The sequence below is a fragment of the Strongylocentrotus purpuratus genome, unplaced genomic scaffold (genome assembly GCF_000002235.5).
Source record: "Strongylocentrotus purpuratus isolate Spur 01 unplaced genomic scaffold, Spur_5.0 spur5_scaffold_15, whole genome shotgun sequence".
NCBI classification, from domain to species: domain Eukaryota; kingdom Metazoa; phylum Echinodermata; class Echinoidea; order Camarodonta; family Strongylocentrotidae; genus Strongylocentrotus; species Strongylocentrotus purpuratus.
The window spans coordinates 28,807,176-28,831,055 of record NW_022145600.1 but is presented as its reverse complement, the minus strand read 5'-3'; the positions used below and the strand labels follow the sequence as shown (position 1 = coordinate 28,831,055).

The window sequence follows — 23,880 nt, the reverse complement described above, 5'->3', positions numbered from 1 at the left end:
GCACCTGTCCCTCCAAACAGCATGTGTACCCTTCGGCCGGTGGGTGGGACTTCCAAGTTGCCACAGTTGCGATTGGGGTTGGTGCGGAAGCACTTATAGATTCTTCCATCTATCCTGTCAAACTTGACACTCATGTTCTTCCATCATTTCTAATTGAAACTGTGGGGAACAGCAGTGTGAGCTAGGCAACCGTCTTTCCTAGAAGTGTGACAGAGCGAAAAAGAGGAAAAGGTCCCGGAATGATGTAGGAAGTTTTGATATGTGAAAAGTAATCAACTTTGACAAAAGACGACCGAAAACACAGTTGACACAATCAGCATGTTAGTAGTCTGATTTTGAAACTAGCTTCATCATTTTAGAAAGTATTCAAACAAGTTGACAATTGGAGAATCATATGAAGGGGTGGGGGCTGTTAACAAGAGTACCCTAGAAGTTTTGTTCCAAAAGTACAAGTGACATTCCAAAGTACAAATTATTCATAGCGTCACTACATGAAATATGACATCACTCATCATTTCCATCAGTTTAAAGGAAAATCCACCTGTTTAATATCAAGGTAGGCCTAGTATAAAATATCATAATGTCATAGTTTTTACTATTTTCCCTATAAGTTATCCCAGTAATGTAACTGAGTTGCATCTTGGCTTGTCATAGATGAGCAATGCCATTGTATTCCCAATTTGATGTTGAACATTACATTATAATGTGATAGTTTTTACGATTTCCTGCATTCATCATCCTCTTATGTAAGTGACTCACGTGTTGGCTTGTCAGTATAAAACTTGGAAGGTTCATCATTTGTATCATCAACAGCAGCATGTATTGAATCATAGAAATCAATTTCCTAGAAGTGTTAGCAAGATATGGGGTCAAGACACTTTGTTATTTCAACTCTGATTAAAGTCATAGAAATATTTTCTTGGCAGGATAACATTTTATTGAGAATTGTTGAACTGTGACATTGTGTTCATAAAAAGATGTTATGCAGCTCTCCTAAAGAAAAGAAAAGAAAAGAAAAATTGTCAAAATGACACACTTTGATTTGATGTATTTTTTTTCTTCTTTCTGTTTATGTTTTTTTTTCTGAATTTTTAATTTCTAACTTCAATTTAACAATGAAGCAAAAAAAGAAAATTAAAAAAAAAAGGACAAATTTTAGTCTTGATATTTTAAAAAGACCTTTGAAAGGGTTAAAATATTTTATAAGGAATTCTGTTTTTTTATGAGGAAATACATTACATATGCACAACACGTCTAGAGAAAATGCTAAAACATTAAATATTTTGCAATTTCACCCTCATGACAAGAAAAGGATCCCCATTGTTTTAAAATAGCGTGTTGGACGCTGTCCCAGTCGCTTGATGTAATTTCCTGTTCGCTTCATGATGTTTTATCATGATCTATATTTCCAGGATCGGCTTTGTCATTTTCTTTCAAATGCTGAAAGAGCAGAAAAGCAGTACAGGAAGAATTGAATGGGATTAAGGAATACAGGCTATTTTCGATGTTATGAGTTACAATATCCTTTCATTGGTGACTTCCGTCTTTCAAAGTTTCATTACATCATGCTTTTCAAAGGGAGATTGGAATGTTGGATGAACATGAAGATTCCAATTTCCTCTGCATCGATAAATCTCTACTTTTTTTTTAATAACAATCTTTTAAAGAAAAATGAATGAAAAATGATCGACTCTCGACAATTATTTATAGATCCATGGGGAGAGGAGACATTGAAGAAAGAGGGTCAAGTCCAAAAAGTTATTTTGACCTCCTAAACTCGCCCCATCTGTTTCGCCTGGAGCATATCCCCCAAGAATGAACGCAAATCTGCAAAGAAGGTTTTTTATCAAATTTGTATAACCCCCCCTAATCACGTTTTGATTAATTTTCATAGCCCCGTGATGGGACAGTGCCCCCTATTGCTAGCCCCTCTTTTGTTGCTGATTTTCTCTCTCCAGAGACTGGGAATGTCCAATGTCCAGGGGCAATTTTGACCGTTGGTTTTTATCGGCTTTCACAAGTTTCCAAAAAAAGGAATAGCGGTCTTTCTCAATGAACTTCAACTCATTGGGGATCAGTGGCGTGGTACTGTAAAAATTCTCCACCCTTTTTTTTTCTCGAAATTTATTTCTATCAACCACACATTCTCTCTCTCTCTCTCTCTCTCTCTCTCTCTCTCTCTCTCTTATTTTCTCATCATCTGTCATATTTTTCTTGCTTTTATGTTATTTTCCCCACTCACACTTCTTTAAACAAGGTATCTTTCCTTTTCCTTATTTCTCTTTCACTTGTATCACCCATCTCTCTTGTTCTTATGATCACTTTCTCTCCACTTTTTTGTTGTGTTTTGGCTCTTCTTTTATATCTCTCATCCTTCCAATAGATGGTCTTCTTCTGCCTATTTCTCTTTCTCTCCCCACTCTCTCCTACTAAATTTATTCTTTTCATTAATAATTCTTGAAGCTCTCACTGCCTTACTTACATTAATGTTTATTCTCCGTCTCCTCCTCTTCCTCCTTTCTTCTTCTTTTCTCCATTCTTCTCTCTATTCTCCCCCTCTGACTCTCTCTCTCTCTCTCTCTCTCTCTCTTCCTCACTCTCTCTCTTTCCATCTCTCTCTCTCTCTCACTCTCTCTCTCTCTCTCTCTCTCTCCCTCTCTACCTCCATTTCCGCTCATAAAATCTCTTTAAAAAAGTTCATTCACTCCAATCGCTCCTATTTATTTCTCCCTGGTGCCAGACTGCTTTTATTTCTCTCTGACCCACTTGTTAGTGCAACAGAAGCCTGGCAATTTTAACTGATGAAGTCTACTAATTCATGTGACAGTTTCCCCTTTTTGTTCTGAAAGAGGGGGGGGGGGGGGGGGTGAGGAAGAACGGCTCGTTCTTGTATTTTCCTTCTTAAAATGTAAATTAAGTGCAATTGCAAATCATGTATGGGAGTTATGCATGTATAGACGTTGATGTTTATGGCTTTGTAGGGAATATTAGAAGAAAAAATTGTCAACAGAAATCGTTTGATGAATACTTCATTTTCCTTCTTTGTTCAGTGAAGATTTATCTTGCTATAAAAAAGTTGAGATTCATGTAATTTTGTATTCAGGATGTTGTTTCCTCTTACATTGTAGTCCTATGGAAAGAGAGCCGTGGAAGAGTAATAAATTTAAAACAACAAATACACTTTAACCAAATCATGTATAAAGCAGTTCTCTTAGCAAATAACAAATTTTGGGATCAGAAAAAGTTTGAGGTTGAATTTTAAAGTACCATGATTAGCTTTGAAATTTGAAATAGACTAATAGAGCTATAGATTACATGAAAATTGACAGGTCCATTGGTTACGTACTCGGTTACAGTGTCTTTTGACAGCACAAATCGAGTACAAAGTAGCGAAAAAGAGAAGTGGAATCTTTTGAAATTCATGGGAGTAAACTTGGATCAGATAAGAAGTGTGACATCTAGCCAAGTATGTGACCCTAGCATAGTTTCTGCCCTAGCTTGCCTTCAGTGGAGCTGAGCTGAGTGAAATTGAAAACAATGTTGTGTATATTATCAGGGTCGTAGGTCAAACTCCCCCAAGCTATGGTCAAGTGAAGGAACATCTTAGATGTCACTTTCTGGTGTCTGAACTTGGAGTGATGTTTCTATTTACGGAAGGAAGGTTGGATTATTTGTCCATCTATCCTTCATTTTTCTTGCTTGTCATTTCTGCTTCATCAACCACTGGTCTTTGAAATAGTCTTTCATCCGTCTTTTCATTTTCCTTCAAATGTTTTGCACTGTAAGACATCCCCTTTTTGTTTTGTTGGCTTTTATCTTTTGCTGATTGATGCCTCTACCCTATCATTTCAATGAATTGTGGAATTCATTTTGTATTCTATGTCTCACTCTCCTGCCATTATCTTTCACCTCATGTCTCACATTTGAACACTCTCCTTGATCTATCTTTCTTTGTTTCTCTCTCCAAGACACTTTCATCTTTCTCTCACTCGTTCTTGTTTTGCACATAATTAATTAATATACTTGTTTTTTATTGTCTTTAAATAGTTAGAAGGGCATTAATTTAATGCTCTTGTGGCTCTAAGGAGACAATATGTCCACCTTTCCTTTCTTTTATCTTCTTTTTTTTTGTACCTTTCTTTATTCATCCCCCTCCTCCCTCCCCTTGTGCCCTTTCTCTGGACTTCATCAGTTTTGTCATCTACTGGAGATGTGTAAGTTGTATATTACGCTCTAATGATGTCACGAGAGGTCAATGACCTCAGGTGACACGTCTTAGGGTGAGGTATTGTATCTAGAGCTGCAACAGTTTCAATTGGTCTGCTCAAGGAAATAACCAATCACGGGGTCAAATTGAAAACACTCCTCCAAACTGCCTCTTTGTTTATTCTCTTTTGTAAGGTTTATTATATTCAAAGGTCATATTAAAAGGTCTTAATGGAAGGAATTATTTGTGTTGCTACCTGTTAAGACGGCATTAAGTCATATTCATATTTCCAGCTAATATTTAGCTTGGCAGTTGTGGCTTTATTTATAGGAACAAATATTGAAGTTGAGAATAGAAAAGTGGGAGAAATGTAATATAGGTATTTATAATTGTATATGTACCACAAGTAGGGGTTGCACTAGCAGTAGTAGATGTTGAGTTACTAGTGGAAGAAAAATGGACATAGGAGTTAGAGGAAATATGAAAGAAAGTTTCAGAAGATAAATAGTATGTAGAGGAGAGAGGGTAAAAAGACTTAGGATTTGAAATTTGTAGCAAAACAGGCGGTGATGAGGAATTTTGTGTTATAGAAATAATGGTATGAATTCTTAAAGATAAAGACCAGTCCTGGTCATGCGATTGCATTGTGAAAGAAACATTGTGGAATCGATCAGAAAAGGTTGACCATCTAGCATATAAGTATTGGTGTGTACTGCAAGGTTCTGGAATCATCAAAATGATAAGAAATTTGGCCTAGTCTTTGTAAAGTTACAAGCACTGTACACAGAAAGATGTATATGGGACTACGCACACGTGGGTATTATCTATTTGGTCCCAATAGATAAACTAATTTACCAAATATATCATTTAGTAGGTGGTTTCCCGGCAAATTAGTTATCATCATGTATTAGTCAAAACATATTCTTTCACATGATTGGTAATAAGAGCTTCCATTTCATTTTTTGAGAGGGGGGCGTTTCCAAAACTGGTCTTTACCTTTAATTTGTTTGATAATCAAGATTATTTTTATGCCTCCGTTACGAAGTAGCCGGAGGCATTATGTTTTCGGGTTGTCCGTCCGTCCGTCCGTCCGTACGTCTGTACGTACGTCTGTACGTACGTCCCGTTCTCGTGATCACGTTATCTGAAGAACGGATCGATGGATTCCTACCAAACTTTGATCATATATGTATCTAGCAAAGTCGATGAACTGATTAGATTTTGGGGTCACGAGGTCAAAGGTCAAAGGTCACAGGGCTCATTATGTATGCAAAAACAGCTCGTGATCGCGTTATCTGAAGAACCGATTGATAGATTCCTGCCAAACTTTGGTCATGTATGTATCTTGTAGAGTCGATGAACTGATTAGATTTTGGGGTCACGAGGTCAAAGGTCAAAGGTCACAGGGCTCATTATGTATGCAAAACGGCTCGTGATCGCGTTATCTGAAGAACCGATAGATGGATTCCTGCCAAACTTTGGTCATGTATGTATCTTGCAGAGCCAATGAACTGATTAGATTTTGGGGTCACGAGGTCAAAGGTCACAGGGCTCATTATGTATGCAAAAACAGCTTGTGATCGCGTTATCTCAAGAACCGATTGATGGATTCCTGCCAAACTTAGGTCATGTATGTTACTTGCAGAGCCGATGAACTTATTAGATTTTGGGTAACGAGGTCAAAGGTCAAAGGTCACAGCGCCCATTATGTATGCAAAAACAGCTTGTGATCGCGTTATCATTAGAACAGATTGATGGATTCCTGCCAAACTTAGATCATTTATGTATCTTGCAGAGCCAATGAACTGTGTAGATTCTTGGTTCATAAGGTCCAAGGTCATGGGCTCATTATGTATGCAAAAATAGCTTGTGAACGCATTCTCATTAGAACTGACAGATGGATTACTATTTAACTCTGGATATCTTGCAGAGCCAATGAGCTGAGTAGATATTAGGATCATGAGGTCAAAGTTCAAAGGGTCATATATGTATATGAGAAATTGTTTGTAATCACGATATTCTGAGAACCTGTTAATGGATTACAATTGAACTTGAATTTGAAAAATTTCTTCTGTTTTGGTTTGTAAAATTGCTCTATGACGGAGGCATCATTTTCGACTGCGCGCAGTCGAATTCCATCTAGTTTTTTCTTCCTTCTTCTGATGATTCATTAACACAAAGAACATTGGCTATTTTCTGCAGTTGTGTTCAGTTATAATACATTTCACAAGAACATTATCTGGCTTGAGATTCACATGAACTGTAAATGAATCAGTAAATGTGCCAACTCATAAAACAGGAAAGTTGAGATAAACGCATTAGACTTTTAGAGCAAACGTGACATGTTTTCTCTCAGAGGCAATACGATCAGACAATGGTACATGATACGACACTTTTTCAAATCACATGTTGTTGTGTAAGGTATCTGTTGTGTTTGTTGTGATTCAAGAGTAGAACTTCTAGGGAATTCTTGCCTAATGTTTTGCTATCATTATCATTATCATCTGATGTCAATCATTGAAACCTTGATGCTCTCTTAGGCCAACTGAAAATTTATCCTGCCAAGACTTTTTGTCCTGGGGATAAATGTAATGATGATTTCATGCTTGAAGTATTCTGGCGAGATTTTATCCTGCGATTTTGTTTTAAGAAACAAATTTGAAATGGCTCATGTTACAGATCTTATCATATTGTGTTTACCTTTTTATTTGACAACATGTCAAATTACACTGGAACAGCATCGAGAGACTCAACCGTTTTTCGTTCATTTTATTGTGAGATTGGATGATAATTAAAAGTGATATGTTTATCCTTTTCTCCTGACACTTTCCCTCAAAATATCCATCCTTTGAAATATCAAGGAAAGAAACTTTAAAGTTACAAATGATTTTTGCTGTCCTAAAATAATTATTGACAAATTCAACAGCTATAATCAGATATAAAAATGCGTCCCAGTACATGCTTACCGGTAGCTTTTCTTAGCAGATCATAATATCGGTGATTAGTTCCATAAAAAAAACTGGCATTAAATGCTTTTCTCATGAGACAAACAAAATCCCAAGAAATCCTTGCTGCCATTTCCAACATGTCACTCCAAATCTCTGCTCCTGTTCCGTAAACCCCGATGAGAAACTTCGCCGAAATCCAAGACCTGTGGGCTCGACTGCTCACTCCTCACCGCCATGGCTTTATCTCTATCTGCAGACGGCCAATTACATGCTTCATAGATCCTACCAATTGCTGGTTTGTTTGTGGCCCAATTGCGCTAGCTGGCTTTGCATGGAAGATCATGAAAAGACAATTAAAAGCCTGAATAATTTCTTGTCGATTGACTTGGTCTATATCTTGAGTGCTCTGAAGAAGACTGGCGTTTTCTTCGTAGCTCTCACACAGCCATGGTGCATACTGTATGTAACATTTCAATGTAACGGACATTTATATGTGTCTTAATGATCCTTTCATAAGTGGTGACACTTTTTGTATAGTATGTAAATGTTTGTGTATGGTAAATTCTTGTATAAAATGGTAATGTCTGACTCCTGTATATGTTCTGTTTTTTTGTTCTTTGCTGTATACCTGCAAGTTTGAAAACGTTGATTTATTTATTGCCTGACATCAAGATTATATTAATTTCCACTTTGTACTTTCCACATATATTTGTAGTTATGTCATAAAGGGAGAATGTAGGAATTAATTATGTTTTAATTAATTGGAGTAATAATTGAGAACATTATGTCAAGTGTTGTCTTACATTAGAGAACATCATTTTGGGCTTTAAATATTGCTCCTATCTGTATGCATTTTCCTAAAATTCTATGGGCAATATTTAGATTGCATTTGGAGTGATGATTTTAGTTGATAGAACGTTTGAAATGAGTTTCACTTTTTTTGTTGAAATTGTCTTTTTAAACTTCTCTCATAGTCATACATTAGCACACAAACCCTTTCAATTTTCAATTTTTTTAGTAAAATAACCCGGGAATCAAGCATTGCATTGGAGATACCAAATGGAAAACAAAATGGGTGGGGGAGGGGGGGGGGGGGGGGGGGGGGGGGGGGGGGAGATGGTGAACAAAAATTGTGTTGAGGAAAGGATGTATTTATAATATAAGGGGGTCATTGTCACCAATAGTTCCTAATGGCTGGGAAACCATTTCCTGACCACCCCTGTTCTTAAAACTACCAAATTAACCAACAACCCCCAAGCAATATATCATCTTCAAAGAGGCCCTAGACCAAAGTCTGAAAACTTTCTGGGATATATTATCCCCATGTGGATCATTATGAGGTGGGACCAAGGTCAGGTCCAATACCAATTCTCATAAAATGTCCTGTTTTCATCAACTCGAGTTTGCCAAATAACCGGCTATTTTCGGACTCGAGATATTATCCCGAAGCTCGAAATTACGTCCTCACCAGACCGATACGCTCATTACAAACTAATTCAGACGGGCGCAAATTAGCCCGCTATTTACCAAATAGCACGATATTTTGGAAACAAGACCAAAATTTCTTGGGATATTTTCCCGACCAAATATCACGCCTACTGCATCTGCGGGCTGATGAAGACAGAAATTAACTGCCTAATTTGGGAACAGGATAGTTGGAATAGCGGGTTATTTGGCAAACTCGAGCTGATGAAAACAGGCCTACTTTGGTGCTTGCAAGGATCAAAGTACTTTGATGAAAGAGAAAGTGGTCCTTTGAACGATGTGGAGTACTGGGAAAATGTCAAAACTGTTGTATTTTTTATAATTTAAATCTACACTCGCTTTTCTCTACTTGATTAATCACAGTCTTGAAATATCCTGATTCTGTTATGCAATTTTAACCTGACTCTATATTTTTAATTATAGTTAAACTACCATATTACCACATAAATCAATAATATTGATTTATTTTCAGTCAGTGGCCATTTTAAGGTAGATACACCTTTACTTCTTTTTATGCAAATTTAGTCACACTTTATAGAGGATGAACTTAAAATGTCTAAAATGCATGTACCCAGTATATGAAATCTTGCTTTTGTTGAATTAGTATGGATTGGATAAGATTCTATCATTTGACTTGAGATATCTTTCTTTAGAAATTATTGATGGGGTGATGGCAAGATAAGTTGTCACATAAAGTCAAGAAAGCTAAGTTCCCCCAATTGCATTTGCCCAAAAAACATACGGACCCCCTCTTTCTTTCTTTCTTTGCTCACATGAGAAGTATCTTATTTATTGAAATTCATGCCCTTAAACCGACTCTTAATCCCAATAGAAAATTGATATTAATCAAATCAAGTTGATATATCCTAATCCAATATGAATTATGACCCCTTTGTAAGCCTCAGTTGTTGTTCTTGCCCATTGTCTGTGCATTTAAGCTATCTGCTTTCTAAATCTTATTACGGCGGTCTGCTCAAACGGTTCTCTCGTCGGCTTAGCCTGGATCCCAGCGAATTTCTTCAAATGTCGCTTGGGGATGCTAATGAAACGTGTCTTTCAAGTCTTAGAAAACGTTTCTTTTGACATTCTTTTGTTCCAATTGCATTTGTGGGGTGCAGAAGTAGGGGTGTGCATGCATGCTCAGGATCATAATGGATCTTTGCAGATTGGATTTATATCATAAGCAAGGAATTACAGTTTCAAATTCAAGTGGGGATACGCTGTTATGATAATCTGGATATAAAGCGCTTAATACAAAATACTGCTTCTAAGCATTTAAAAGATATTATTACCCCTGTCATCAGATTCAATCATGCACAATTTGCACCATCTCTACTCCCTGGGGAGTGTTCCTACTATAAGGTCAGGGCATTTGGCAAATACCAATACAAAGGCTTTTGTCATCCTACCGGGAGCCCCATTACTCTCCTGGGTATGGAGTGGCAAATATAGATTAATGCCCTGCCTGGGCATGAGCATGAGAGCTGTGTCGAGGATTGAACCCATGACCTTTGCGTTTCAAGTCAAGTGCTTAAACCACTCGACTACGACACCTCTACATGTGAAGAGGTTGTTATGAAATATGAAATGCTTGCCTATATTTCATCTGAATTCAATTTTTACATTTCATTAACAAGGGAATGCAATCTTACAGACGTGGACTCGTCTTTTATGTCAGGTGGAGAGAGAAAAATGCATGCATTATATTTGAAAATAGAGAGACAGAGAGATCGATAGTTGTAACAGAATCGTAAAAATGGAGAGACAGAGAGATAGTTGTAACAGAATAGTATGAACACTTAGTACATGAACACATCATGGAACCATGCACATACCCGGTACATAGTAGCCGTAGCATAATAATGTCAAGGGCTATTACTCGTCAGGAAACAAATTAATTCTTTTAGATTGATCTATTATTGTCCTGCAACTGACATTGATTACAATGCTGAAACTCAAGGCTGATTCACTGATGCCCAGTAGGGGGAAAAAATGCAGTAAAAATTCACTTTGTTCTTACGACAATGGATAATACCACGTCGCGCCTAATGGAGATTGATACTCCTAATCAGATGAAATTATAAATGACAGTTCCGTTGTGGACAAACGGGGATCGAGGATCATAAATGGCATCGTTATGGGGGGAAATGAGAGAAATTTGACAATAGCAGAGCAATTTGACTAGGTATCATGTCTCTAGTCGTGCAGTCTGACTAAAATGGGATCTCATGTCTATCTTCATGAATGGACCATTTATTAGGGGAGTAATCAAAGTCATATCTGTCTCAATTTGGTGGCAGATTTTGACATCGTGCAGCCTCCATTTTGCAAATGAAGATGACCTAATTTCATATATTTTTGCCTAGGCTAAATTCTGATTGAGCTTATAAGCTATGCAAGGTCTTACCCACGGTCATTGACATTAAGTTTATTCATAGTATTTTGTATGTACATAGATGTATTGCAGTGTTTTTTATTGGCATTCTCATTTTTTATTTTGCCATTTGTTTTTGATGCATTTCACTGGTAAATCTATTAGAAAGTGAAATGAAATATATATGCCTGTGACAAATCTTAATGGGGAAAGCAGTGATGTTCACTTTCATTCTATATCTACATAATACCAAATAATGTTTAATGTACATATCATATAAACATAATCCCTATTGCACACACACAAAAATCACAAAATATGAATAGAATTGGAAATAAATTCAGAGAAATCTTTTATATGTCTCCTTTGAGGAAATGATCGTAACATATATTTTTCGTTTCACATTCTTGTACACATTTTCTTGACTTTTTTTTCTAGTTGTAGCTTCAAGTTACTAACCAAAGATATGGATACTGCACAACACATGATTTATCACATGCAACTTCATGTTAAAAATCCCCTGGCATCTCGAGGAGAAAATTTTACACTTTTGTTTAAAAAATCTGGCTTTCTTTTGTGAGAAGGGGGCGAAATCGTGCCAATGTTTTTCCACAAAACCCAAATGTTTTCATATTTCAGCGGAAAAATATTGACATTCAGCTTTTGACGACAGCCCCTCGAGCCATTCCCAAAGTAACTCTACAGCACATTTCTGCCTGGTTGTTAGTCCGTTGGAGCCGGCTATTTCCTCTCTTATGTTTTAGAAACATTCTACGGTAGGCAAAACCAACCACAGTTTCTGTATGCTCTCCTTTAGAGAGGAACACAAAAAAATGGTATGATTTCAAAAACAGAGAGCACCCTGAGCTGTTTTCAATTATTCATTTTTTTGGAGTCTAATCCATCACCGGAGGAAAAAATACCAATGTTAGCAACTGTTAGATATTTTCATAAGCATGTCTTGTAACAGTGCATATAAAAAGACATGCTCAATAGTGTGTGTGTGAGTGTGGGGTGGGAGGGGGGGAGGGGGGATGGGGTAGTGTACAGGTTTACAATTTCGAACTCTTTAAGTGAAATTTAAACTTGAACCTGAGATGAATACCTGGAAAAGTTGTCACGCAAATGTGGTTTCCTACTTTCAACCCTGACTTGATATCCCGTGGAGTTGTTGATTACTCCTGCGGAGTTCACAACAACTCATGAGATAAATATAAAGTATATCTACAGAAGAATGGATGATCCATAATAGTATTTTTTCTCTTGTGTTACATTTGTAACTTGTATGTCAATATGCCAAGTTTTCTTTGAGCAGCATACAATTTCTCAGAAAATTATCTTATCATTCATTAAAAAAATACCTGTAGGTTTGATTTATCAATAATGAACTGCATAGAGTAAATCATGTAAACAGTTCTCTCAATTAGTTGATGATAATAAGTGATGTATGTTTTTCTATATATTGTGGAGCGCCAGGAGTGCACAAGTCCAACAGACATGAGCGGTATACAAGAACCCACCATCATTATTTAAAAAAATATTTTTTTCTTCATGAATTTATGTTATTCTTTACCCCATCTGTTCTTTATGTTCCTCCCTATCTCTTTCAAATTCTGTTCATGTACTATTTCTTCCTTCTCTTCAGCTTCTCCATTCTTCTCTCTCCCAATTTCTCCCCCCCCTTTTTTTTTTCTCTCTCTCTCTTACCACATTGCTACTCTTGTGTTCAACTTTTGTACCCTTCACATCCCTTGGAAGTTTACTCTGCTCTCATAATGCTGAATCACACCTGTCAATCCCAACACCAGTGTGTACACAGAAGAAGTCTCTACAGATCGTAGCCTTTGTATAGCGAGAGTTGAGACAAGTTCAGCAGGGAATATTCATAGGAAAGGGGGGCTATATAGTCCACCCCAACTCTCCATCCATCAGATCTAAGAATAAAGCAAATTGTTTGATGGTTTATGACAAGTTTTTTGTTAGCTTATTAAACAGAAGAGGAAGGCAACCTCAATCATATATTTCTAACCCTTCACCTGTTAAACAATCTAGGTGTATATCTTGGCAGAGCAAAGTTTTATGAATGTATGTAGAGGTGTTTTGGTAGCCTTTGAGAAGAGTTTAAAGAACAATGTGGAAACTCTTAACCAGTGCATTTACTTGATGCAAGCCAGGTTCTTAATATTAGGGAGAGTCAGGCAATGGCTGTAGATCGAGGGTTCAATGGCCACATGTGCATGGGCCTTGCTATAGATTTAATTGAAAACTATCTGAACTTTCCTTTACATGATTCTAGAAGAAACAATTCAAAATTGAAAGAAATACAGATTTGACCACTTACAAGTAAGCTTCTGGTTGTGCTTTGAAGGAAGGGTAAAAAGACATAAATTGTTTCTTTCTTCATTGTGTCATTATAGTATTGAATTGAATTGAAATGGTATTTATTATGAAATCCATATGGAAGTCCAAGGGCAGAATTTCATGGAGTTTACAAAGTAAGATCACAAAAAACACAAAATGTCTTACAAATCTATTCATATATCATAGTCATACACTAATATAAAGGAGAGAAGCAGAAACAGAGAGAGGCCGGAGAGAGAGAGAGAGAGAGATGGAGAGACGAGACAGAACAGAGAGGAGGAGAAACATTAGGGAGATGTTAGTTTGACCCCGTTCTCACTCACTTTGAAAGTGGTCTTAGTTAGACCGCTCCAGAGGAACGGGTCTTGAGGAACGGTTTGCGAGCGTTCACACTCCGAGCAGTTTTTTATGGCTCAAACCGCTCCACGAGTCAAAGTGGTCTTGTTGCTATGGCAGCTCAGGTCAGCAGGTCAATTTTTTCGCGCGCTGAATACAAACCGTATGTATCGTACTACATGTTTCGCACCAAAGGTCACTAGCTCACTTCCGTTCAAAGTACGCTTCCGTTCACATTGCACGTTAGAGCGCTCCAAACCGCTCTTAATAAGACCCGCTCCTCAAGACCACCTCGGAAGGTGGTCTCCTGGAGCGGTCCAGAAGTCCACTTCCTGGACCACTTTGACCGTTCTCACTCACCTAAGAACCGCTCCTGAGGAACGGGTCTTAGAGCGCTCCAGAGCGCTCCAACGAAGTGAGTGAGAACGGGGTCTTAGTCACCTGGTCAGCTCTCTGTTATCCTATATAAACTGACACTGATGAAACTCTGATGAACATTGATTTGAAACAGAGTCGTGTTTTGGGAGTGGTGATGTTACAGATCGGTACGCAGGCATGAATAATTATATCTGACTGATATACAACTGTGAAAATCAAATTATACAAACAGTATCAGTGGTGCTTAGAGATTATGTTTTCTAAGATGCTACTTTCCAAATTGTACCATCTTTTGCAGGATTCTAGTTTTGGAATCATACATTGATATAGTTTTACTTGCAATTTTTACACTTGAAGTTGAATCTTTTGTTATTTTTCATTTTTATATCTTTCAGACGACTGGAGCAGAACTATATCACAGAGATTCCGCCAAGGGCTTTCTCACCTTACAAGAAACTGAAGAGGATGTAAGTATGAAGGACACAAAATATAATAATTATGATGATGATAGTAATTACAATAATAATAATAATAGTAATAGTAATACCGGTTTTTTAAAGAGTGCTTTACCATTAACTGACCAAAGTGCTTACTGTATAATACCAATTAACACCTGGGTGGAGAGGAGCAATTTAGATAAAATGCCTTGCTCAAGGATAACACGTGCCGGTGCAGGGCTCGAACGTACAACCTTTGCATTTCCATACATTCCCATCATAAAAGCTAAAATTTTCATATTATTGGTTTTGATTGCAAAAGCCACTTTACATGATGTATAATAGTGAAGCATGACATTTCAATATTGTTATCCAACTTTACAATGTGGTAAAAATGACAACTTATACTTAAAAACAGATGTGAAACGTCTCTCTAAAGTATATGCCTATACTGTAGTGTACCTAATGAAATATTTTTATTATGAAAGTTATTTAGTTTTCATAATACTCGAAAAAGTCATAATGTTACATGTACACCTTAATCGTATGAAACAAAATATTTGATAATTAATACATCTTTTTTTCTCTCTCCAAATTTCATTTTCAGAGACTTGAGTAACAATTTAATAGAGACCATTGCAGAAGATGCCTTCAGTGGTTTAAGGACACTCAACTCACTGTAAGTATTTCAAATTGTTTGAATCTGTAATTTCAGTCAATGGATGTGGAAATCTAGTATGAATTGAAAGAAAGAAAGAAAGATTGTTTACAGCTACGTTGTATGTTCAATTCAATTTATTTATGTTTCCAACAAAACATTACAAAACAATTATAAACATTTACAACAAATGTAGAAAATACATATTGGAAACAGAGGGGTCCACTAAAAGGCAATGCTTGTACAAGTGTGAACACCTCAAATCATACTTAAGAATAATGAGTAATTAATTAGGAGTCTCGATCCTCACAAGTTGCTTTCCTCTCCATTTAGAACGTATTAAAACTTCTTTTTGCAGATGTAATATTTGAAGCTGATACATTTATCATAGTACTGTCATGGAACCTAGAACAATCTGAGTATTTTTGTTTGTAGTATTGGTCCCCTTTAATGCTTGAAGGCTAGAAAGACTGGCTGCTATTTGATTGATGAAGACAAGAATAATTGCTCCAATGCTATAGAGAGGCAAAAGAACAGGGTGTGAAGAGGAATGCGGAGAGTAATTGGATAATCTCTGTCTATCTGACATTAAATGGCTTAGGTATAAACAGGGGATATATAGGCTATGGAAGGGGATGACATATCCCCTCCCCCTCCTTAATCTGTGCAATGAGAATAAGATGGAGGATGAAACAGGGGAGAGGGGAAAACAAGATCATATGACTCCCCCTTCACTCTGTGTCCTTTTCTCTCCATTTCATCAACCCAATATTTCTATTATTATTACCCCCCCCCCCATGACCCCAGTGTGGCAGTGCCCCTCATTGGCTGGGCCCCTCATTGGCTGGGCCCCTCATTGGCTGGGCCCATGATATGCCTCTGCTAAAATTCATGTTTTAAAGGTAGAAGCATACGCCTACATTATTGGTTGGCAATGGCTTAACTTCTGCCTTGAAATTATATTTATGCAGTGTATTACTGCATTCTGAAATATGAATATTTCAAGATGCACTAGTTCACAAGACAAATATTTACCAAATTCATGACCATTAACAACATTGGTTTACTATCTTAGGTACATTTAAATATTAGGTCTCATATTCTAGATTTGCAAATTTCAACCAGTCTTGAATGTAGGAAAGCAATAAGAAACTTGCAAGAATATGAAGTTGGTAGCATGTTCAAAGATGTTTACAAGCTCTAAACATACAAAAAGTAAAACAAGTACCAGATGTCAGCTACATCTCTACATACAATTATTCAGCTGACCCAGCTATATTGTCAGCATATTAGTTAGTGTGTCATCAAGGCTCTAATGATTAAGCCTTTAATTCCCAACGGCATATGACAGCAGACCACTAGCCAGGTTCTATATAATGGTACATGACACTCCCAATGATGTGCGAAGCCAATGCTGAATAGCTTCAAATCTAACTGCTTGGCCACATGGAGTACTGTGCCAACGGCTGATGACGGACGTTGAAAGTTAGAGGAAAATCTGTGATTCTCACTCTGATATGTGATACGATAATGTACCGAACACATGTATGCGAGGATGCTGCTGATGCCAAATTTGTCTGTTTACTTAGCCGGGAGAGGCTTCGCACATTATATTTGTGCGATTTGTGGATTTATGCATTGAATTATTGATATGATAATGAGAGTGATGAGAAAGTAAGATCAAACGACAAGGACACACTCTATTTTACAATATGCTGTGGAGAATATTATGTAAAAAGAAGAGAAAGTAAAATACAAAAGGGTTAAAATAATAGGACAGAGAGGGGGACATATAAACAGACAAAAAGACAAATTTATGGAAATGTGTTTATCAAATCGGATAGAGGGATTTCAAATCATTGTACTCCTCCTTCATTTTCTAGATTCAGTGTCTAATTTTTGCAATTATCTTTTTAGATCCATATAACTTTATGTTTTTAAGGAAATGTTCTTTAGAATTGAAATGGGATTGAAATAAAAGTTGAAAATGAAGAAAAATATAGAAAATGGTTGAGATAGCTGGCAAACTAGAGGCAGAGAAGAAAAGAAGATACAATGACAGACAATTATCTATATCAAATTTATATGGAAATTCAAGAGGTTTACACTCTCTGTTTTCAAGTTAGGAGGCTTAATGTGTTAAATAGATTGTGCAGTGTGCTATAAATGGATATTTGTGGTATGTTATTAAATCAAATATTCCTTTAAAATGGATTGAATTGAAATAAGATAAAATAGCTGAGATGATCGAAACACTTATAGAGATCAGGAAATCTGTCAAAAGTCAGCAGCTCCCTTACTGAGTATGCATCCGCTTGTTTTGCTCCAACAGGGCATTATTTTTCAGGAAGAAAAAGACCACAATGCAACAGTCAAACAATTCCACTGCTTTGTGGGAGGTATACAGGGAAATTTACCAAGAAGGGGAAAAGTTTTTTGTAATACATTTGTCAACTTGCTTCTGATTGTTAATGGAGAAGGTCGTTGAAAGTATTCTGTCATAAAACCTTTAAAACATTTCAGCACAACAATATCAATAACAACAACAAAAGCTTGAATAGAAAAAACAATGGGCAAGGAAATCCACCTTCTACCAGATTTCTTACCTCTATCAAGGGAGGGAGGGTCACACCCACACCCCTTGCCAACCCCCGCCCGTCACAAACAGTGGTAATAGCTGTTGGTATGGGCATGCTGTGAAAAAAGATGGAAAAGAAATTCTATTAGAACAGCAACACAGTTATTGCAGCAGGGAGGCATGGCGGAAGGGAGACCCTTTCTTTTGATTGAGGAGGGCTTGGGGGTCTCTTCAAGCTACTCTAAATGCTTGTTAGCAGGTTAAGGGGGTGATTTTAAAGGGAACCAGTCACACAAACACGCACACACACACTCAAAATCACTCAGATTTAAGTTTTTTGTTTGTTAGATTCTGATTTACTACATCAAAAATATCAGCTTGAAATACATGTATTTCTTCTGTTTTAAAAAAGAGAAATTCCACGTTGAAATACACATTCATATACTCTCTAAATTCATGTTAAGTGCTTGTGAGTTTACTACTGGATGCACCCACATTGGCATTCTTCCTCGTGAAATCCATCTCAGGTTCAGTGGATAGGGTTTTTATATCCTTTATTTCCTTCATACTCCTTATCGATCCAAAGCATAATGCCAGGTTACTTTTGTTCACTTTTTGATAATAATAATAGAGAATATTTATACAACATAATCATTAATAACAAAGTAGTTAGGCAAATAACAAAAAAAAAATTTGGGGGAAAGTAAACCAATTCACCTATAATTACACCAAATTAAAACTATTTGACATGACACATTACAAACTCAACAGACACCCTTATTTCAACCAACCTCCTAACCAACTTTTTGGTTAATCGTATACACTGTACGCAAATTATTTTTAAGTGATTTGTCTCCTTTAAAGATGAAGTTGAGTTCTAGTCATGCGATTGCATTGTGAAAGAAACGGTGTGGAATCGACCAGAAAAGGTTGATCATCTATAGCATATAAGTATTGGTGTGTATTGCAAGGTTCTGGAATCATCAAAATGATAAGAAATTTGGCCAAGTCTTGGTACAGATACAAACACTGTACACAGAAAGATGTATATGGGACTACATGAACATGTGACATAAAAAACCTACCCCCCCCCCCCCCCCCCCGAGTTTTACGATGTTACATGACATATTTTAAATATAAAGGCATTTGAAGAGCCATGCTTTTCAGGGAACATGTCTTATCTGATGTTCTTCCACACTTGCGTAATAAGAATGATAACGCTCACAAATTATTTTTCACCTCTTCCCAGAACTCAACCTTCTCTTTAAATATACTGTTGCAGTTTCATGAAGGGGTTACAGGGAGCATCGAGGGTGTGGTGTAGGGAAATGTGAATCTGTAGCAAGGTGAAGCAAGTTTCGTTCAGGTTGTTTCTAGCAGGAAATGCACAATGCCGGTGGAGAGATTAAAGTGGATTAAAGATGGTTGACTATGTTCTTCTGAAAGTACAGACCCTTATTATGGTGTGTTTAAGATTACCGGTTAAAATGTAAGGGAGCCTATATTTACAAGGCATTTTTATCTCCATAAGTTATAATGCATTTTATCTCCACTCTTTGTTGTTTTTTTGTTTGTTTTTACAACGGCTAAGTTAAATGTCTTTTGCAATTTGTATGATTTCGACAAAAGTAACCATTGCAGGCATATTAAGGTAGAATAATGGAATATTCTTTGCAAATCTTTAGTTACATATGAAATGTTTTGTTTGAAGCAAAGTTTCATATTGAGTGTACTCAAATCTAAACCATAAAGTTATTGTTGAGCATATACATATTGCAAATTCACAGTTGCACTCTCCATGTAATTCAGAACAGAGACAATATACATATGAAACGTTTTGTTTTGAAGCAAAGTTTCATATTGAGTTTACTACAAATCTATATTGTAAAGTTGTTGTTGAGCATACGTATTGCAAATTCACGGTTTTCACTCTCTATGTAATTCAAAACAGAGACAATATACATATGAAACGTTTTGTTTGTAGCAAAGTTTCATGTTGAGGTTACTCCCAATCTATACCATACCATAAAGTTATTGTTGAGCATACGTATTGCAAAATGCAAATTCACAGTTTCCACTCTCCATGTAATTCAGAACGGAGACAATATTTGTCAATTTGTGAGGTCATGGTGTCTTAAATGAATCAAGCTGTGAGATGAACACAAATTCTGATACCTCACCTGGCTGTGCCAGGAAACGAGAAACCCTTGTGTCCTGCAATCTTTCCTCACCTTATGCAAACAATCCCTCACTGAATAGCAGGACAAGCCAAAAAATACCTGTTTGAACACATCAAAAGGAGAACGTCTTTTTCCTGCATAGCTGGCCCTCAACACCCATGTCCTGCCCAGGTTATCATACCTCTTTGTCTGCAAGGGATATTGGAAACAGCTTCACGAGTTTTGTTTCTAGAAGAGTTGCTCTTATCGTATGTTATAGGGCGCGTTCATGCTTGATTTTGACGGCCAGAATCAGGCATCTGTTACGCGTTTAGTTTAAAACACGGTTGCGTCTTAGCTCACTTTTGTAGAATCACCGAAAAACGGCGATCATGATCGCCGATCGTAAACTCACAAAAAGATGCGTTTACAATTTGTAAACGCGTTTAAATGGGGTCAACGCACTGACCTCTAGTGGGTCTACGTAGCATGCACAGTGAAGGTTTGCGAATCCAGCTGGAAGACCAATTAAGGCCACACACTGAGAATTGCCTGGGGGAGCCAGAGAAGTAAGCATGAACACTACATCGTGGAACTGCGATCACGATGAGCGTTTACGATGAGCGTTTCAGATCGCTCATTCTGTCTTCAAAATTTAAGCATGAACGCAGCCATAGTGATACGAAGCACTTGTCTATGAGCTGCTAGTTTCGATTAGGAGTGATCCGTCTTTGGTTTTTACCTTGTTTGAGCACAGCAAAGAGACTTTTTACATGGTTTTGTAAGCAATTGAGTTACAGAGTTTTGGTGCAACATTCGTGTACTAGGAATCGACTAGTGAGGTCATATAATATAGCCAGAAAGGGACTCCCCCTTAAATTGTATGAGGTGTTTATCAAATGAAGCATATATAGAATCGATACAAAAACTTACTTAGAGCTGCCCTTACTGATAGGGTTACGTGAATATTGCTATTGTCCAAACTTGGTTCTCTTTTTCTTTTCTGCCTCACTGATTTACAAAAAAAGTCTGATGTTTGTTGCTGTTTTAAATATGAATATACTGAAATGAAATCAACTGTCAAATTGTAATTCTTATGTAATCATCAAGCTTTTTCTGCTCTACTTCTATCTCTGTTTCTCTTTTACCTGTCTACTTCAGCAAACTTTTTCTTTTTCATTCTCTACTTGCGCTCCCCCCTTTCTTTTGTATACTAGCATTCATCTATCTATACTTCTATTCTTCTTTATTATATCATTTTCTTTCTTATCTACCATGGATTATTCCTTACTGTCTTTTGTTTGCCTTTATTCTATGTCTCTCCTAATTGACAAATATAATCCATGTCTCCTTGCTGGACTCAGAATCTTCTAATTGAACTTTTCCATAATTCATCATTATTGTGATATGAATTTAGTTGTACATATGCTAATGTTTCTCTAATTTTTCTCATCTTCAATCCAGAACCCTGTATGGCAACCACATGTCTGATCTACCAGAAGCCATCTTCAGAGATCTTACAGCTCTCCAGCTCCTGCTCCTCAACGCCAACAGGCTGACCTGTATCCGCATCAACCTCTTCAGGGATCTCGTCAAACTTCATCTTCTGTAAGTATGATGATGGTGGTGGTGATGATGATGGTGATGGTGATGGTGATGGTGATGGTGATGGTGATGGTGATGGTGATGGTGATGGTGATGGTGATGGTGATGGTGATGGTGATGGTGATGGTGATGGTGATGGTGATGGTGATGGTGATGGTGATGGTGATGGTGATGGTGATGGTGATGGTGATGGTGATGGTGATGGTGATGGTGATGGTGATGGTGATGGTGATGGTGATGGTGATGATGATTGTGATGGTGATGATGATGGTGATGGTAGTGATGATGATGGTGATGGTGATGGTGGTGATGATGGTGATGATGATGATGATGGTGATGGTGATGATGGTGATGATGATGATGATGATGGTGGTGGTGATGATGATGATGATGATGATGATGATGATGATAATGATGGTGATTAGGATGATGGTGATGGTGTTGATGATGATGATGCTATTGACGATGGTGATGACGATGATCATGGTCATTACGATCATTAGGAGGAGTATGATTATGATGGTAATGGTAGTGATAGTGATGATAATGAGGAGGAGGAGGGAAGAAGGAGGAGGGGGAGAAGAAGGAGGACGACGGCAATGACAATGAAGAAAATGATGATGAAGTGGAGTAGGAGGAGGAGGAAGAGGATGTTCATGCAGAACATGATGGTGATGATATGATGATTGTATTCTGAGATTTTTTCTTCTTCTTTTTTCTTCTCCTAGATCTCTTTATGACAACAACATTCGATCTTTGTCAAATGGAACATTTGATTCACTCAGATCTCTTCAAACATTGTAAGTACTCTATCAAAATTATTTCATTCACTATAATTATGTTTTTTGCTTAGTTGTGATTGCGCATTGTATGTAATGTGTATGAAGCATTGGCCACATACAACCGTATATTTGTTGGCTCTTCTCTTTTGAGATGAATAACATTACAGATTAAAATCATTTTAGTTATCAATGAAAAATGACTTATAACAGAATCCATTACAATTATCATTGAAGTCTACATTTATACCTTTGTATTTCGAGCATTTTCCTACTTATATGTTGCATAACATAAACATATCCATATCTGCAATAAAAATTGTCAATATTCTACTCTTTTGTGTATAAAGTGCACAGAAACTTCTTGAATATAATGCCCTATAAAGGAATCTACAAAATTGTTGAAATTATTATTATTATTATTTAGTTTCCTTAATACTTAAAAGAGGTTTCTTGCCTTGTCTCTTAAAATACTTACAAAATCATACAGTGAACAAAATCATCCAATCGCAGAAAAACAAAACATAAAGCTGTTAAAGAAAATAAAAGAATAAAGAAATAGAATACATTTTTGCTCTTAAAGCTAGAATAGAGAGCTGTTTGCACCCGTATGTCAACCTAGTCAGTGTTAACCTGCTGTATGATTGATTGTAAAGGCATGTGAAATGTAGCACCTTTAGTAATCAAAGCTTGCACAATAGATGTTACATGATGGGGGTCGATCCGTCCCACTAACGGAGGAAACCACAAAAGAAGAAGTACATGCCCAGGACATGGGGGAGGTGGAAATATGATTACCTAGAAATTCCCATCCAATTTAGGCAGTAACCTACCAAGATGGGGACAGGAGGGGAAATTATTCTTGTTTGATGTATCATCTGGTTTCCCTTTATATTTCCTCTTTTTGAAGAGGCAGATCGTTCGAAATAAATGTAGGATAGGCAGAGTAAATGAAAGAAAACAAAAGAAAAAAGAAAACAAAACTTGCAACAGGTACATGAATTTTTTCATTTTCAGCTTTATATATTCAGTAGAATTGGAGCATAAGGACTAGTTTCAAAACAGGACGTTTAAATAACCCTTTTAGCATTTCACTTCACAAGTTTTTGACAAGTTTTGAATGTAGTTGTGAAGTTGCAACATACTTTAAGATTTTTTTTCTAAACAAATGAAAAGGAAAAAAATATATCCACTTTAACAAGTCTAAAAACAAAATCCCCATTCTTTTGAACTTCTACCAGCTAAACATCAAAAGAAGAGCACTATTTTCTTGTATAAACAAAGAGTAAACTTTTATTTGAAATCTAATCTAGACCATAGTTGCTGAGATGTAATCTTAGTTCTTTGGTGCCACCAAGAACATGTGAATTATTGATTGATTTCAGTGGAAGACATCCGTGTGGTGAGCCCACATGGTATCAAAATACCGCAAAATGGGAAGATCTTCAGGGATGGTATTTAGGAAGCAAAACAATTCTCTGAACACGGATATAACCACAGGTGTTAGGAAAATCGGTGAATGCAGATCGTTTTCAGTGGAATTTCAGTGGTGTTTCATTTCGGTTGTGTTACATT

At 36.9% G+C, this 23,880-nt stretch overlaps 1 protein-coding gene across 1 annotated transcript in view; it reads left to right on the top strand.

Moving 5' to 3' along the window:
- The window catches only part of LOC757340 (slit homolog 1 protein), an 87,604-nt gene that overhangs the window by 18,274 nt on the left and 45,450 nt on the right, over window positions 1-23,880 (top strand). Inside the window, exons 6-9 of the mRNA XM_030986121.1 lie at window positions 14,485-14,556; window positions 15,134-15,205; window positions 21,386-21,529; window positions 22,255-22,326. Of these exons, the coding sequence (XP_030841981.1) occupies window positions 14,485-14,556; window positions 15,134-15,205; window positions 21,386-21,529; window positions 22,255-22,326 (360 nt within the window). The remainder of the gene's footprint in view (window positions 1-14,484; window positions 14,557-15,133; window positions 15,206-21,385; window positions 21,530-22,254; window positions 22,327-23,880) is intronic.